The sequence below is a fragment of the Ambystoma mexicanum genome, chromosome 11 (genome assembly GCF_040938575.1).
Source record: "Ambystoma mexicanum isolate Mex_15411 chromosome 11, UKY_AmexF1_1, whole genome shotgun sequence".
NCBI lineage: Eukaryota > Metazoa > Chordata > Amphibia > Caudata > Ambystomatidae > Ambystoma > Ambystoma mexicanum.
In genome coordinates this window covers 450,559,536-450,575,134 of record NC_090934.1, presented here as the reverse complement: position 1 = coordinate 450,575,134, position 15,599 = coordinate 450,559,536, and the positions used below count along the sequence as shown (strand labels likewise).

Genomic DNA, 15,599 nt, shown 5'->3' with positions numbered 1-15,599 from the left:
TGATCTGGCTGCTACAGTATCCATTAAAAAGGAAAAGTCCCTCCAAAATAATGACCGACCAAGGCTGCATTTTTATGAGCAAACTCATGGGGGGGGTTAAAAAACTGTTGCATATTATCACACTCCAAACATCAGTTTATCATCCACACACAGGTGACCTTGTAGAAAGATTTAATAAGACACTGAAAACCATCCTGCGAAAATGGGTGGAACAAGATGCCAGAAATTAGAATCAAATGATTCTCTGGGCTTTATTTGAAGTTAGAAAACACCCTGAGGCCTCCACAGGATTCTCCCCATTTGAATTACTCTATGGGGGGGGGGGACTCCAGGATGTACTGGATATGTTGAGGGAAACTTGGAAGGAGAGAGAAGAAGCCTCAATACCAGTCTCCCAAACTGCAACTAGGCTTAATGAACACTGGTCGGCTATTAGATCTTTGGCACAAACCCATATGGCCAAAGCACAAGAACAACAGAAAACCTCTTATGACAGAAAAGTCTCTGAGATCTTTTTCCATAAGTCAGAAAGTATTAGTGGTATTGCCCACCTCTGAGTACAAACTTATATTTAAGTGGCATGGACCATATGAGGTGTTGGAACAAATGGGACTGTGTAACTATACAATTCCCAGCATGATCGTCACCTAAAAACACAGGTCTATCATATAAATCTTTCAAAGGAGTGAAGGGAAAACCTGTCAGAGTTCAATGTCATCTAATTATCTTGTCTGTTACCAGAGGATTTGGATAATATTGACTTTATTTCCCCTGATATTAGTACTAACCAGAAGCAAGATCGTATAAGACAGTTCACTGATGTGTTTAAAGAAGCGCTTGGAAAACTGTAGGATATTTACCATCACATACGCACTCTGGAAGGCAAAGTGGTACATTTAAAACCTTACTAACAACCGAGTCCCGAAAAGATACCATTATCCAGGAAGTTAAGCAAATGCTTGTGGCCAATATCATTGAACTGTATAATAGTCCTTGGTCCTCCTCTATCATGTTAGTGGCAAAACCTGATTGAAGATGGTTTTGAATTGACTTTAAAAAGGTAAATGCCATCTCTGCCTTTGACGCCTACCCAATGCCATGCATTGACAATCTTATTCACTGGTTGGGTAATGCTGTCTACCTGTCAACAACAGATGTGAACAAAGGTTATTGGCTGATGCCACTGTATTGACCTGACAAAGAAAAAACTGTGTTTGCTACTCCCATAGGATTGTTTCTGTTTAAAGTATTGTCATTTGGTCGGCATGGAGCTCCTGCAACATTTCAGAGATTGATAGATAACATTTTACATCCTTACTTGAACATTTGCTGAAGCTATATAGATGATATTGTGATACACAGTCAAACATGGGAAGATCATCTGCATCACCTTTACACAGTCATGAGAGGGTTAAGAAAAGCAGGGCTAACCCCAAGCCCCAGAAAATGCAAACTCGCTCAATCGGCAGTTAAATATTTAGGGTTTTTTTGTGGGTAATGGTACTGTTCAACCACAACAGGAAAAGGTTAGAGCTGTCCTCAATACCCCGACACAAACAAAACCAAAAAAGTCCTGAGAGACTTTCTGGGATTAAGCGGCTACTACTGTCGGTTCCTTCCAAACTTTTCAAGCAAAACCTCTCGATTAACAGACAAAATGAAAAATGCTGAGCCTCAAAAGATCAGATGAGATAAGACAGATTATATTTGTTACACCACTTTAAAACAAGCCCTATGCCAGAGCCCCATTTTAAAAGTAGCAGACTTCTCTAAGGAGTTCATCCTAAAAACTGACACTTCCTTAATGAAACTGGGGGCTGACTTATCGCAAAACCATGATGGACTGGCGCACCCTATATTGCACATCAGTCAGAAGTTGTTTGCCAGGGAGAAGAACTACTCAGTGATCGAACTTGAGGCACTGGTAATTAAATGGGTGATGATAAATCTCAAATACTACATCTTGGGTTATAGATTTTGACTAATCACAGACGAATTCCGTTTAGTGTGGATTAGTCAGAGAAAATAATCCAATCCACGGGTTATGCTGTTGTTCTTGGACCTTCAACCCTATTGCTTCACAGCGGAACAACAGAAGGGTCAAGAGCAAGGTAACATGGATTTTCTCTCCAGGTTTCCATGTGAAACCTCCCAGTCCATCCCGCAAAGGGGAAGGTTATGTGAGAATCCTGAGGGCATCTGCATACCTGATCCACTTGAATCCTCTTCTCAGGTGGCCAGGGAAAGGCCATCACTCTTGGATCCTGACCCTAGGGGTTTAGATGAGAGGAAGGATCACCTGGGTGGAGTACTGGGGAGAGGATGTATTTTGGTGAGGCATGGTACCCCCCTTCCCTTGTAATAATAAACCCTATGCTCTCCCTACCTTCATAGGTTATTGACAGCCATTCCCTCTTATTTCCCCTCAGTCATACAACTCTAGTACTGTGACGAGGAAGAGGCAACTAGGAGTGGTACACACTAACATTCAGTTACACCACTCTGGTACTGGGATGAGGAGGATGCCTGGAAACTATTGTGAGGGTCAAGCATGTCCAGAAAACACCAGTAATTGTAGTCAGGCAATTGAACTTGAACTTGAGGGCTTGCACCTGCAACCTGTTAACAGGTCACAGGTGCATACAAGGTGGATCCACCAGTAAGGAAGGGGAAGCCAGCAGGAGAGATGCCGGGCTGGGAGAGAGGGGCCTGGGAAGGGACAATTCCTGCCCAGAAGGGGACTTCCAAGAGAGTCCTGCCTGGAGGCCAGGGAGCCAGTGATTGCAGAAGAGAGACTGTGAGGCCGGGCATGACCAGGACGTGAGAGGTGCAGAAATGCCAGAGTCTCCACTGCCTTGTGCCCACATCCGGAGCTGTGGGGCACGGAAGACTTCCAGGTGCTTCAGGCCACCGGTAGCATCCCCGGGTGAAGAGCGGAGCTACCGGCAACCACCAGTGAGGTTCTCAAGAGGCGAGCGCTGCTCGCAGCACTCCAGAGAATTGTGCAAGGAGCCGAAGAACCTCAGAAACAAGACAAGAGAGGATGTCCAGAGGGGCAGCCAAGGACAGGTGAGTGAATTGAAGGGAACACTCATACTGGGGCACTCCTAAGGCTACAACTGGGCATATGGTAACGCCAGATGAACTGAAATTTGTGTGTATTTGATGGTGAACTAAAGGAAAGATTTACAAGCATTATTGAATACCAAACTAACGGAAAACTTTGATAAGCCTACGAATGAAATGAAAGCATGTGTGAAATATTTGTAATGAACATTTAAAGACAAAGAATGAATGATGTGCACTTACAAAGATTGTGAGTTGTGTGGAATAACACACTGTGGCAAAACCAAGAGACTGGCAAGGAGAAAGCAAGGTGGTGGAAGAAAGTGAGCACCACAGAGTGAGTCGTGTGGAAGAACACACTGTGGCAAAGCCAAGAGCCTGGCAATGAGAATCCAGAGCCTGTGAACCAAAGCACAGATGCAATGAGAAAGAAACCTGTGTGGGCAAGAAAACCTAATGTTATTGGTTGCATGACCTGTAATGGGTGGAGAGTTTGGTCCGATAGCTACACCTAGACCGCAAATACCTTGTCTGGAAAAGCCAAGGAAGTAAACAAAAAGAATCTCCACTTGTGAATTAGATTTCTGAAGATGTGAAATATAGCAATCTTTATTAACTATTGAAGAGCCTGCAGGATTAAAAAGGTTGACCTGGAACTGGTTTTGAGAATCAGGAGACAAACAGATTGTGGGTTTGCAAGGTGGAAGAGCTGACGTCTTGGTAAGGGAAACACCCAAGACTATGTGAGTTATGCTATTGCCTTAGGGAATGGAACCCTGAGGCCTTTTCGGAACTGTGTTGTCTTTTTGGGGAAGGGAACTCCGAGACACTTAGAAACCCCAGGGTTATTTGGAACGGCTTTGAACTTGGGAAAGAGGAGCTGGAGGAAGCTCACAACTTTATTTGGAACACTGTTTCTTTTGTTGCTGACATCCCTACACATTGCTTAGCTTTAGTTGTGAGGGCAAGTATAGGTTTTCGACACAGACTTTTAAGCTGAACTTACTGACTCAGGCTATACTTAGTTTCTTTAGGTAGGTAAATCCCACCCTATCATAGGGACAGTTATGACTTACTCCATCCTGGACATTCAAGTAATAACAGTGTCTTGTTTGAACCTTGAATCTTTTGTCTGTGTCGTGCTTCATGATGCCTTTCCATTACCTAATCTTCTTCCTTCTACTCAATCTGCATTCTGTTTTCAGTATTCTACTGAAACTGCTATTCTTTCTGTATCTGATTACATTATTTATGCTCATCACTGTAAACTCTCTTCCATTCTGATTCTGATTGACTTCAGTGGCACATTTGACACTGTGGATCAGTCTACTTTACTATCAACTCTTTCTTCCCTTTGGTTGCTGTTTTTTTTCTAAAATGGTTTTCCTCCGATCGTGCAAATCATTCTTTTTCTGTTTTCTAGATGAGTGTAACCTCTTACTTTTCCTCTCTCTCTCTCTCTCTTTCTCTCTCTCTCTCATGGTGTTCCTGAAGGTTCCGTTTGGTACCCTTTCTTATTCACGCTTTAATATCGCATGACTGTTTTCTCTTATCACTGACTTTGGTTTTCAGGTGCACTTTTCATGTTGACGATATCCAGATTTCCTTGTCTTCTACTTAATTTAATGACTCTATCCACTCTCACCTGTCTTTCTGTCTTGCGGCCATTTCTTCCTGGATGTCTTCACATTTTCTTTGTTTAAATTGAAAGAAAAGAAAACTGAAATCTTATGTTTTCTCTCTTCTAAAATCTCTCTGCCTCTGGCGATATTATTTCTTCCTCTGTCTCTTCCCTTATCGTCTCAGGTATGTAATCTTGGTGTCTTATTTGATCCTTCTCTTTCCGATCGCTCTTGTCATTTTCATTTATTTAACATTAAGAAAATGTGTCCCTTTTCTTCTGCAAAAACGCTGCTTCAAACCTTTGCTTTGACCCATTGTACTATTGTTGTTCACTTTATGTTGGTCTCCCAAAATCTGCTTTTGCACATTACGCTTGCTTCTTCACTCTGAGGTTCGGATTATTTTTAATCTTCCCCAGTCTTCCCACATTTGTGAATTTTTGGCTCACCTTAAGTGTCTACCGGTTCAGCAGTACTGTGAATTTCATTTTCTCAGTCTGGTCTTTAAATCTATTCATGTACTTACTCTTATCTGTGAGCTTTGATTTCACTTTACCATTCACCACGTAATCTTCGCTGTGCATCTAGGTTCCTTATTTCTGTTGCCCATCCTCCTTGTGCTGCTTCCCGCTTTCATTCTTTTCAACTGCTTGCTCCCAATCTGTGGAATTCTTTACCTTTGGACATCAGCTCTTGTTCTAATCTCTCACACTACAAAACATGTATAAAAATACATCTCCTTCACCTCTTTTTCCCTGAATAATGTTTTGGAACTCTTTTGGTAACTCAGTTTTGTGACTATTCTCTATTGTTGTACTGTTCCTTTAGTCTGTGAAGTGCTTTGTATAAAAGCCTATGTAAATGCAGTAAATAAATAAATAAGAGATAGGATTGCATTTATAGGAAAAGGAATTGTGATTAGTTTGGTTTGGCCAGAGGAGCAAACTTTCTCCTGCCAGTTGAACACTTTGCGATTAAATTGGAATGAGTACATGAATTTCTTTAACCGTTAGTAAAAGGCTTTGGGATTCTATAAAGATATTACATAGGCATGCTTGTACCTGCTAGTAAAATGCTTTAAGAATGAATAAGGATGAATATGTGACAGGCTTTAATCTGCCAGTAAAAGGCTTGGGGATTGAACAAGGATGCTTACAGGGGTAGGCTTTGCCCGTCCACTAATAAATGTTTGCGACTCAATAAGGATAGTTACATGGGCAACCTTTCACCTACTAGTAAATGTTTTTGGACTGAATGACTGAGAGGAGGGGGGTGAGAGGGATGTAATGACATTCATTGCAACAGAATGATAAGGGCAACTGTCTTTCAATGTATTGCCCACTCACCCAGACTCCCTTCAGTTTCAGGTATTCAGAATTGATAAGGTAAAGGGGGGAAGTGGGTTTTCACTCTGCATTTGTAAGCTGTGGGCTTAGAAGATTGTGTTAAATGGGGATGAGTGTGATCAGAGGGACAATCATTAACATCTCATTTTAATGTACTGGGGCTAAACATTGTAAATCATAGAGAAAAACCTCATAATACCAGTGATGCTCTTCATGTATAGATTAAAAGGCAGTGGATTTTTTTTGGGGCACTGGATAAGGGAATAGAGAGGTATGTCCTTCCATCAATAACATTGGCTCAAAACGTTGTGCCAAATGAAATCAGGATTTTAGAGTCAAATGTATTTTATTGTAGAATATTGTATTGTTATATGGGATGGGATGTAAATGATTCAAATGTTAGTTTTCTTTTTTTGTGTAATGTTTGCAATAAACTATGTACACAATTTTAAAAATAAATGCTGCAAAATTAATGAGGATGCTAAATGGTCACACCATATTCACCTACTGACAGGTTTTTCTTTTGTGTTTTAGTGCTTTGTGGTGCCACACTCACCAGTACCAGTGGCACTCTGACATCACCAGGCTTTCCTGGCAATTACCCCGCCTCTACAGATTGTACCTGGATGATCATAGCCCCGGTCAGATACAAGGTAAGAATAAACTGTTCTGATGGCTCAAGACCGCACCAGTCACTGATTATGGCTCCTCAGACCACAGTTTTTCACAAGCATGACTTTCCAAGTCCCGGCTTCAATTATTTAGTTTTCGCTCTTTCAATTATGGACTACATCTGGATGGGCATTCCAAGCTAATTGCAAAGTAATTCCAAGATCTGAGCATGCTTTGTCAATTTATGCACACACTCGCAGAAATGTATTTTGAAAAATCACTTGAAAGTCACAAAAGTATATAATGGTGAGGCCGAAAGTAATCATTTTCTGGTCTTCTGCAGATTTTCTTCACTATGACTTCTTTCAACCTGGAGGGCCATCCAATGTGTATCTACGACTACTTGATGATATACAATGGAGGATCGTCCATCGCCCCCCTGATTGGGAAATTTTGTGGAGCTACCCAGATAGCTGCATTTACATCCACTGGGAGCACCTTGATGATCCAGTTCCACAGCGATTTGAACGTTTCATTGTCTGGCTTCATGGCCCAGTACTCATTTGGTAAGCATTGTTCACACCACTCATCCTGAAAACATCATTGAAAGGCATGAGTGATCTATAGTAGCAAACATTGTGCACACAACACTATTTACAGATTGTAATCAGTCTGCTGTGAGATTGTAAAAAGGAAAAAGCCCCCTCACACAGTCCACCTCTTGATGGCTCTTCCTTAGGGGGTCCTCCCTTCTTCAAGAGGCCTTCTTAATGTGTACAGTGGATTATTGTCAAACTCTACATCCTCCAAACCACTCTTTGCCAAAACTCCTTATAGCCTGATACATCACTGGTTGTGTGTATATCCTGCAAATAAAGGAGACCCATCCAGACACATCACATTTTTTCAAAACAGATTTTGGAGCTCAGAAAAAAGGAGGGAGATAGTCTTTCACAATGAAAAATATAATGCAATGACCAAGGTCTTGTAGTTTACAGGAGATGGATGTTTGTCTCCTTGCTAGAAGGACCTATGTAATTTTAAGATAATGGAAGGTGATGAGGCTCAGATTCTCTACACTATAGTGTGAACCCCGTCACTGCTTCAATCTGTTTGGAGACAGACATAGGGATGAAGTGTGACATTTTGCAATACAATATATCCCTCTAAGCACATTAGCAGGACCAACTTACATTTCTAATCAGCTTTTTGACTAATAGTAATGGATTGCAAAAGAAATATCAGTCTACTAGCTGTTCCCAGGTATCATGAGCTGAGATAATGCTCTCTCTCTCTCTTTCTTTCTCTCTCTCTCTCTCTCTCTCTCTCTCTCTCTCTTTCTCACTCTCTATGACTTCAATCTCACAATCTCTCTCTCTGCCTCTCACTCGCTTCATTCTCTTTTTCTAGCTGCCACCCCCTTTCTGTCTCGCTCTGCCTATGCCTATACCTCTGCCTCGATGTGGATGATGATTGCATTGTCAGGTGCGTGTTTGGTAGAGCCACCTCAGCCATTTCTGAAAGAAGCACAGTTACAGAAAAAACACAGATGAGTTGGGGCACCTCTCAGATACCATTGAGGTAGAAAGGGGGGTAAGACAAGGGTGTTTAGGGGCCCCACTATTCTTCAATCTCTTCCTGGCAGACATAGGCATATCGTTGGAATCGCCTGCATTGGCCAGCCCTATGTTGAATGGAAGGAAAATCTTCTGGCTGGCCTATGCAGATGATATGGTACTGCTACATAGAATACCAATTGGGCTCCAGCGTTTGTTAACCAGGCTAAGTGAGTACGCAGGAACTAATAGGCTTCCTATAAATCCTGCTAAATCAAATATCATGGTTTTCAAGCCCCCTCAAAGAAAGGTCAAATATTCAAACTGGGATTTAGATGTCCAAAGGATACAAAGGGTAGAGATGGTCAAATATCTGGGCTATAACATCCATGCCTCCCCTGCCCTATACAAAGTTGAGGCCAAGGTCACAGTGAAAATAGCACAGGGCACAGCACAAATGCTCAAATTGAACCACAAGTTCTGCAAGTTCTCTATCTCTCTGTTGATCAGATACTATTTGGCAAAAATAGTTCCATTAATTCTTTATGGGCTGGAGGTTAGACCCCGGCTTTGGTTCACTAACTGGGGTGTATTCGAGGGTAGGCTATGGAAGAGGGTACTAGGTGTCCCTGCCTGCACACCCAGTGCAAGCCTTAGATTTGAACTGTGCCTAAAATCACTGGGATGTATGGCAAATTGGAGGTTAATCTCCTTATATCGGGAGATCATTACTGGAAAAAAGACTACTCTCTACGGGGACATTAGGTGTCATATGTCAAATTCTAGATCCACAATATTGGCATCATTAGAGAGTAAGGTCAGAGAATACCTCTCTAAAATTGACCTCGATATAGACACCCTCATTTGCAACCCTTTAAAAATTAAGAAGAAGCTTGAATCCATTGATTGGATAGAAACAGTTGAGAAAGTAAGAATGGTCTCTCCCACAAATCCCTTTTTACAGGGTGAGAAAAAACTAGGTTGCCTTTCTAGTTATCTCATGAAATCTGTTGAGAGCTCAATACGCAATGATTTCTTAAGAATAAGGTTAAGCCTGGTATACTGTGGAGAAGTGCTGGAAAAGAGAAAACAAGGAGATAGAGCAAAGCAGCTCTATATAGTCTGCACTAACCCAGCAAAAGAAACACTCTGGGACCTGGGACCTGGGACCTGCAGATGGATTGTGAAGGGACATGGAACCCACGTCTAGTACTCTTCAGGAGGTTTGTGTGATATGAATAAAATCTTGTCTCTGAATTTTTTTGGGATAGATTGGTATCGGGCTCTAATGCTGGACTAATATCTGCGGTGGTACGTGTGTTGAAAATCTGTGAAATCATTGCCTAATATCTGTAGCCATAAAAATGGAAAAGGGTTGAGGATTAAAAGGTAGATTTTGTTAAGTGTTAAATTGTCAATTTGAGAGAAAAGTAATTTTTAGTTTATAATTTGATACGTTTGAAATGTTGTTCTTACTGACTTATAATGTGTTTTGTAGATATTTTTATGCTTTTGTAAAGACTCGTCGAGTCATAAACAAATTAATAAAGAAAAAACCACAGAGATCTTTAAAGAGGGGGAGTGCTGATATACTATTGTTAGAATTAAACAAACATCCCTTGGCACTCGTTCTAGGAAAGGTCCAATGATTTGAATAAAGGCATGACCGTTTCAAAAGCTTTTGGGAGACAATAATGTGTATTCTCTGCAAATGAAGCTTTAATAAAAATGATTGCAGTCACATGGTGTACTGGCACTTTTTCAAACGTTACATTGTTAATTTCTAATGATCACTTCCAGTATTTATTGTAGTCATATTAAGAACATTACACTTGTCTTGGTGTGCAAAGCACATTAGAAAATCCCAGGATAAACATATAAATTATTTTCTGATAGAAGGCAATAATTCCAAGATGGACAGTCTAGTACAATTCACTTTTAATTTTAGAGAATATCCCTATTGGAAAGGAGAAGGGAACAAACAGAATCAATGTTACACCCTGACTGCTTTGCATAAAGTCAATGAGCATTGTGGCAACATAAGAATGACCCTAGATTTTTATATTTGACAAATATGTCTCCAATACGCTTAAACCACTATTTATATAATGCACTATGGTCTTGGTGCTCATTTCATTTCCAGAATACTCACCCAAACAATATAATCTTTGTAACCATAAAATGTGTATACTCTTTCAGGCAGACTGGCATTTGGGTGGGAGAATAACATGGCTGTGTCATTTGTCTCTCCATTGGGGTCTCGTCTAGCTTCTTGTATGGTTTTGGGAGCTTTGCAGAATTTTAGAAGAGGATGTGTTGGGTCTTACGATGAAGATGTCTGTATGTGGCAGCCTATGTGTATGCAAATGAAGCCTTAGAGAAATATATATATATATATATCTGGGCTGATTCTCAAAAATGAATGCAAATGTAAAAAGTGCATCATCTGTGCTTTTTTCAATTGATTTATTTTTGAGAATCGGCCCCTATATGCATAGCATTGTACAAATGTGCAGATAACCTTATTCATAATGGTGAACTGTGTATAGCTTGGGGGCTGTGCAGCAGCGCAAATATTTTGTTTTTTCTGCTTATAGCGTGAACCTAGATCAAGAGCATCTAAGCGCTTTACAACAGGATTGCGCCAGAATTGGGATTTGCATTTTATGCAGTAATGCAGTACTCTTGGTGGATGGAGAGAGTGATTATAGGCAGGTATTGGGAGTGGGGGCTGATTTGATACTGAAACAAAAAATAAAAGCATTTCTGTCCCTGCTTACGGGATGGAAATGAAAGTGCGACAGCAGGGGTTCACCCCGCTACTGTGCCACTTAGAAAATGCATAACAAGGTTAGGATTGATCATGTCATACAATGTTCATCCCAAAGCATGTTCCAAACAGACGCAGGAGGATGTCCTATTTTCCGGGCATTTTAAAGTGAAACTCTTTTCAGGATACTGGATGAGCTTTAAAATGTGCAATGGGGATACATTAGGGCATTTGAATGTGTGCATCTATGATTTAGCATCTATGATGCGCACCTTCAAATGACCATGAGGCTGGAGGAGCATCTTTTTTTTTTTACACATCTCATCATTTGCACCAAAAGGTTTTCCGAATCTGCCACAGTACGTAGTTTAGGGAGAAGTTAAGGGATGTGCTAGAGTGGTCAAAATGCTCGCTTCTTCACTCATTTTGATTTGAGTTTTTGTCTGACCTGCTTTAATAGTACACATAGCAGAAATAATCCACCTACTCTGCCCTGATTCACCAAACAGCATGTCTGCAATAAAGTTATTGTTTACCATGTCTGCTTTAAAGTTGTAGCACAATCTAAAATGCTGCATGGAGATCATCTTCATTATATGATAGTTTAATAAATTGTTAAAAACAAGGTTGTTTAACTCACCAAGCTAAATGGGAAATATTGAAGGAAACCGCCAACCCAGCAGAACAGAAACAGCGAAACAACGAAAAACTAATTGCCCGAAACAGGGCCATCGAAGGATAAGAAAAAAGCAAACTACTGCAAATCACTGTAGAATGATGTTAAGTCGATGGATCAACCTAACCTGCAGAAAATGACTCAGACATTTGACCACTAACCCTACTAAAATCTCTCTAATAGTCTGCATGCTCACCCTCAAACACTGAACAAACCACACAAACTGAAGCTACCAACAGCACACATCAGAAAGCTCTCTAGCGCTTTCCCTCTCAATCCCACTAACCCCTCCCAACCCACTTGCTTTTCAAATCCGCCAAAGCACCTGGTGACCAAGAAAATGGCAGCGGTGCGTGGTATAAATCACAATAGCATTACATAACATGTGCGTTCTAACTGTCAACGAGTTTAATAAACCCAAGAAATCCTACCTTTGTTCTAGTTAAGTAAAGTATACATTATTTTATGAAAATGTACTGTTACAATTTGTCTTTTTAATTATTCTATTTTGACTTTTTTCAGTGTTAGCATCCTGATATGAGCCACAATGAATGAAAACAGACATGAAATCCCACCTGTGAAAAAATGTGCAATGATTCCAAGAAACACTGATCTGGAGGACTCAGTATATCATTCAGGAATGGATATAACGTGAAGACTCCTACATTTTACATTTAAAATGGATGTTATGAGAAATGACCTTGCACAGCTCCATGCTGTAGTACTTAAAGATGACAATATTACTTATGTATCTCTGTGCTGCGTACAGGTCATGGATACGACTTTCTAGGTTACTGTCAAATCCTGTTCAGGAGAGCATTTCATACTACGCTCCTGGTACATATACTTAAATTCTGTGACTTAAGGTATCAAAAGGAAGTTACAACCTGAAGAACATAGGATTTCATAAACCAGGGATTTGATGATCTAATTACAAAGGGCCACATTACGAGGCAGGCGCTCCCGTAATGAAGGGTGCTGATACAGGACCGGCACCGTTCATTACGGGATGCATTATTACGAGGTCCCCTATCGGGACCCGGAACAGACAACTGGTAAAACCAAGGAGCTAATAACGTGCCTGTTATTAACGGGCCCTTTATTAGCTCCATCCCCATTCCCATTGAGCCCTATGGGGGCTCAAATGGGAATGGGGAATGGTTTTGTGCATGGGGAATTACCGGGACCTCCAAGGTCGGAATGACCCGGTAATTCCTCATTCACAGATCCCGGTACTGGAACCCGGTATGGAGGCAGCCATGCCCTTATTAAGGGCATGGCTACCTCCATATTGGTAATGAGGCCCAAAGTTTCCCTTTGTAAAGCATTGCAATCGTGTAGTGTTGCCAAATTGTTTCACTTGATGTATAGGAATGCTACAAGGCCCAAATTACAATGAAAATGTTAAAGGAAATCTTACAGCTGGTCAATTGTGACCCCCATATCATGGATTAATTTAGAAATGATGCATGTTACCACAGTGAGAATTAAGATATCAGTCATTATAAAGTAAACACATAGGCCCTCATTACGACCCTGGCGGAGGACCATGGTGCAATTTGCACCATGGTCCATGGCGCTAAGCTGCCAACTCCGCCATGGTGGTTGGCGGACTTACCGCCCCATTCCGACCTTGGCGGGGCGGTAAGTCCCCAATCCCCATTTACCCTTCCCCATTCCCATTTTTGCTCCATAGGGTATAACGGGAGTGGGGAAGGCGTTAATTACGCCACCGTAAATTACGGTGGCGTAATTAACAACAAGTCCCGTAGCGCCATGGATTTTTCCGCCTGCAAAAAGCAGGCGTAAAAATCACCATGGCGCTACGGGAACTCGTAGTCAGGCGGAAAGGTACGCCATGCTTCCCGCCGGCGTAAACCCCTTTCCGCCAGGGTCGTAATGAGGGCCATAGGCAGTAAGAGTACATCTATACGTTTACATGCAGTTTTAACAGGTAATCGCGTGTGTGCGTTTGTGTCTGTGTGTGTGTGTGCGCGCACGCGCTAATGGAGAGTGATGAAATGCCTAGTGATTGTACTATATGTATTTATAAGGGTAAACTAGACCCACATTTAATGTATTTTTGTCCTCTGCACGTGTACTGCATTTTGGAATAAACCTTTTACTAAAAAATAAAATTTACTTAAAGCACTTTGAATGTTTTTGCAAATTCTACCAGAAGAAGGGTACGGTGTTAATACTGGGAATAATTTTAGAACATTGAAGCTGATAATAGTGGCTGTTAAGATACATTTTCAAAACCAGCTCTATCGAAGGTTAGAGTAGGACACACTAGTCGATGAACAGCGTAATCTAGACAAACGATATCAAGGTAAATGTGGACTGAGCAATAAAGCAGACCTTAGAAGATACGAGAGTAGTATAATAGTGCACACATACAGCGCTTACATATGGCAAGCAACACAGAAGTACAATAAACAGTATATTAGGCCTGTAATCTCTAAGCATTGTAAAGTAAACATTTCTAAAGCAATTGATAAACACACACACACACACACACACACACACACACACACACATACACCCTCCCTCCCTCCCCATTAAAAGGTGATTCTAGTCACCCTATAATTAAGGTGGAGCCTTTCATCCATTCTATGTCTAATAACTTTTGGCCCATTGAACCGACCAGCACAACATTTTACAAACAAGATTTGCAGTCCAGGCAAATGTTTGTGCAAATCTGCGTAAAGTTTCAAAAGATTTAAATGGCCAAATAAAGCTGTTTTTCACTTTTCCATTCTTTTTCCCATAAGGAAAATGTCCACTCTATGCTCTAATGCACAGCCCAAACCCAAAAACGCTGGATGGATTTGTGCCAAATAAGAAACAAGTTGGGCACAAAGCACTCATAGGTAACCCTCTGTTATTTTGCCATAAAGCCGTCCAGTACTGTTTTTAAATTGGCATAGAACAGGGTGCCCCTGTACCCAAAAAGTTATCTTTATCTCCCACGATGCATTGCTGGTGCCAAGGCTTTTCATTTCTGAAATTCTGTCATTATGCAGTTTGAAATTCGTTAACTGCCCTATAATGAGGGGAGCATAAGCACAGGATACGAAAATAGATGATTTGTGAAGGTTTAGGCTTGGGGATAGTGTTGTTTCTTTTTCTTTTCTCTAGTGTTCTGCTGAGATTGAGATCTGAATATCGAGTGGCAAAAAGAAACAGTAAATACTTCAAAACGGATATATTCAGATGTAGCAATACACAGGGATTGCTAGTTAAGGGACGAGGAGTATTTTAAGTTAATTTAGGAAGCAATCTGTTTTTAATATAAAATATATTACAGGGATCACTTCTTAAATTAACCTAAAATGTATTGGAGGGGGTATTAGAGGGCTATTAGTGTTTGGGGGACTTAAAAACTTTAATAAGCCTAATTAAATTTAATAAAAGTGCATAACTGAAACATGAGTGGTGCCGATGTAGGTTTACATTAGACTTTGTTTGGATTGGCTAAGCTTGTCATGTGATTTAAAATTGAAGATCTTGATCTTCAGCATACGTCATTAGGCAACATTATTACATTCCCAACATCCCTCTTCATTGTCAGAGTAACTATTTAGCAATCCTACCTTAGCCCATACATCGCTTTTCCTCATCAAGATACCTAATTAGTAATCTTACCCTAACTACTACATCCCTCTTACCCATCCCATTACTCAATAGTATTCTTAACTATACCCCCAGATCCCTCATCCTCATCACAGTAAACTATAGTAATCTCACCTTTTTCTCTACATCCATCTTCCTTGTGCCAGTACCCAATAGTAATCTTACTTTTACCGCCCCCATCCCTCTTCCTCGTTCCTGTACCCAATGGTAATCTTACCTGTTCCCCCACCTTCCTTTTCCTTGCCTTGGTACCTAATGATAATCTTACCTTAACCCCCATTTCCCTCATCCTCCTTACAGTCCATTGCTACCCCC

At 40.9% G+C, this 15,599-nt stretch overlaps 1 protein-coding gene across 1 annotated transcript in view; it reads left to right on the top strand.

Moving 5' to 3' along the window:
- The window catches only part of LOC138503502 (tolloid-like protein 2), a 186,946-nt gene extending 173,147 nt beyond the window's left edge, over window positions 1–13,799 (top strand). The window contains exons 21-23 of the mRNA XM_069623284.1: window positions 6,569–6,687; window positions 6,990–7,212; window positions 12,171–13,799. Coding sequence (XP_069479385.1) covers window positions 6,569–6,687; window positions 6,990–7,212; window positions 12,171–12,184 — 356 coding nt within the window. The 3' untranslated portion in view covers window positions 12,185–13,799. The remainder of the gene's footprint in view (window positions 1–6,568; window positions 6,688–6,989; window positions 7,213–12,170) is intronic.
- The last annotated feature ends 1,800 nt before the right edge of the window (window positions 13,800–15,599 follow it).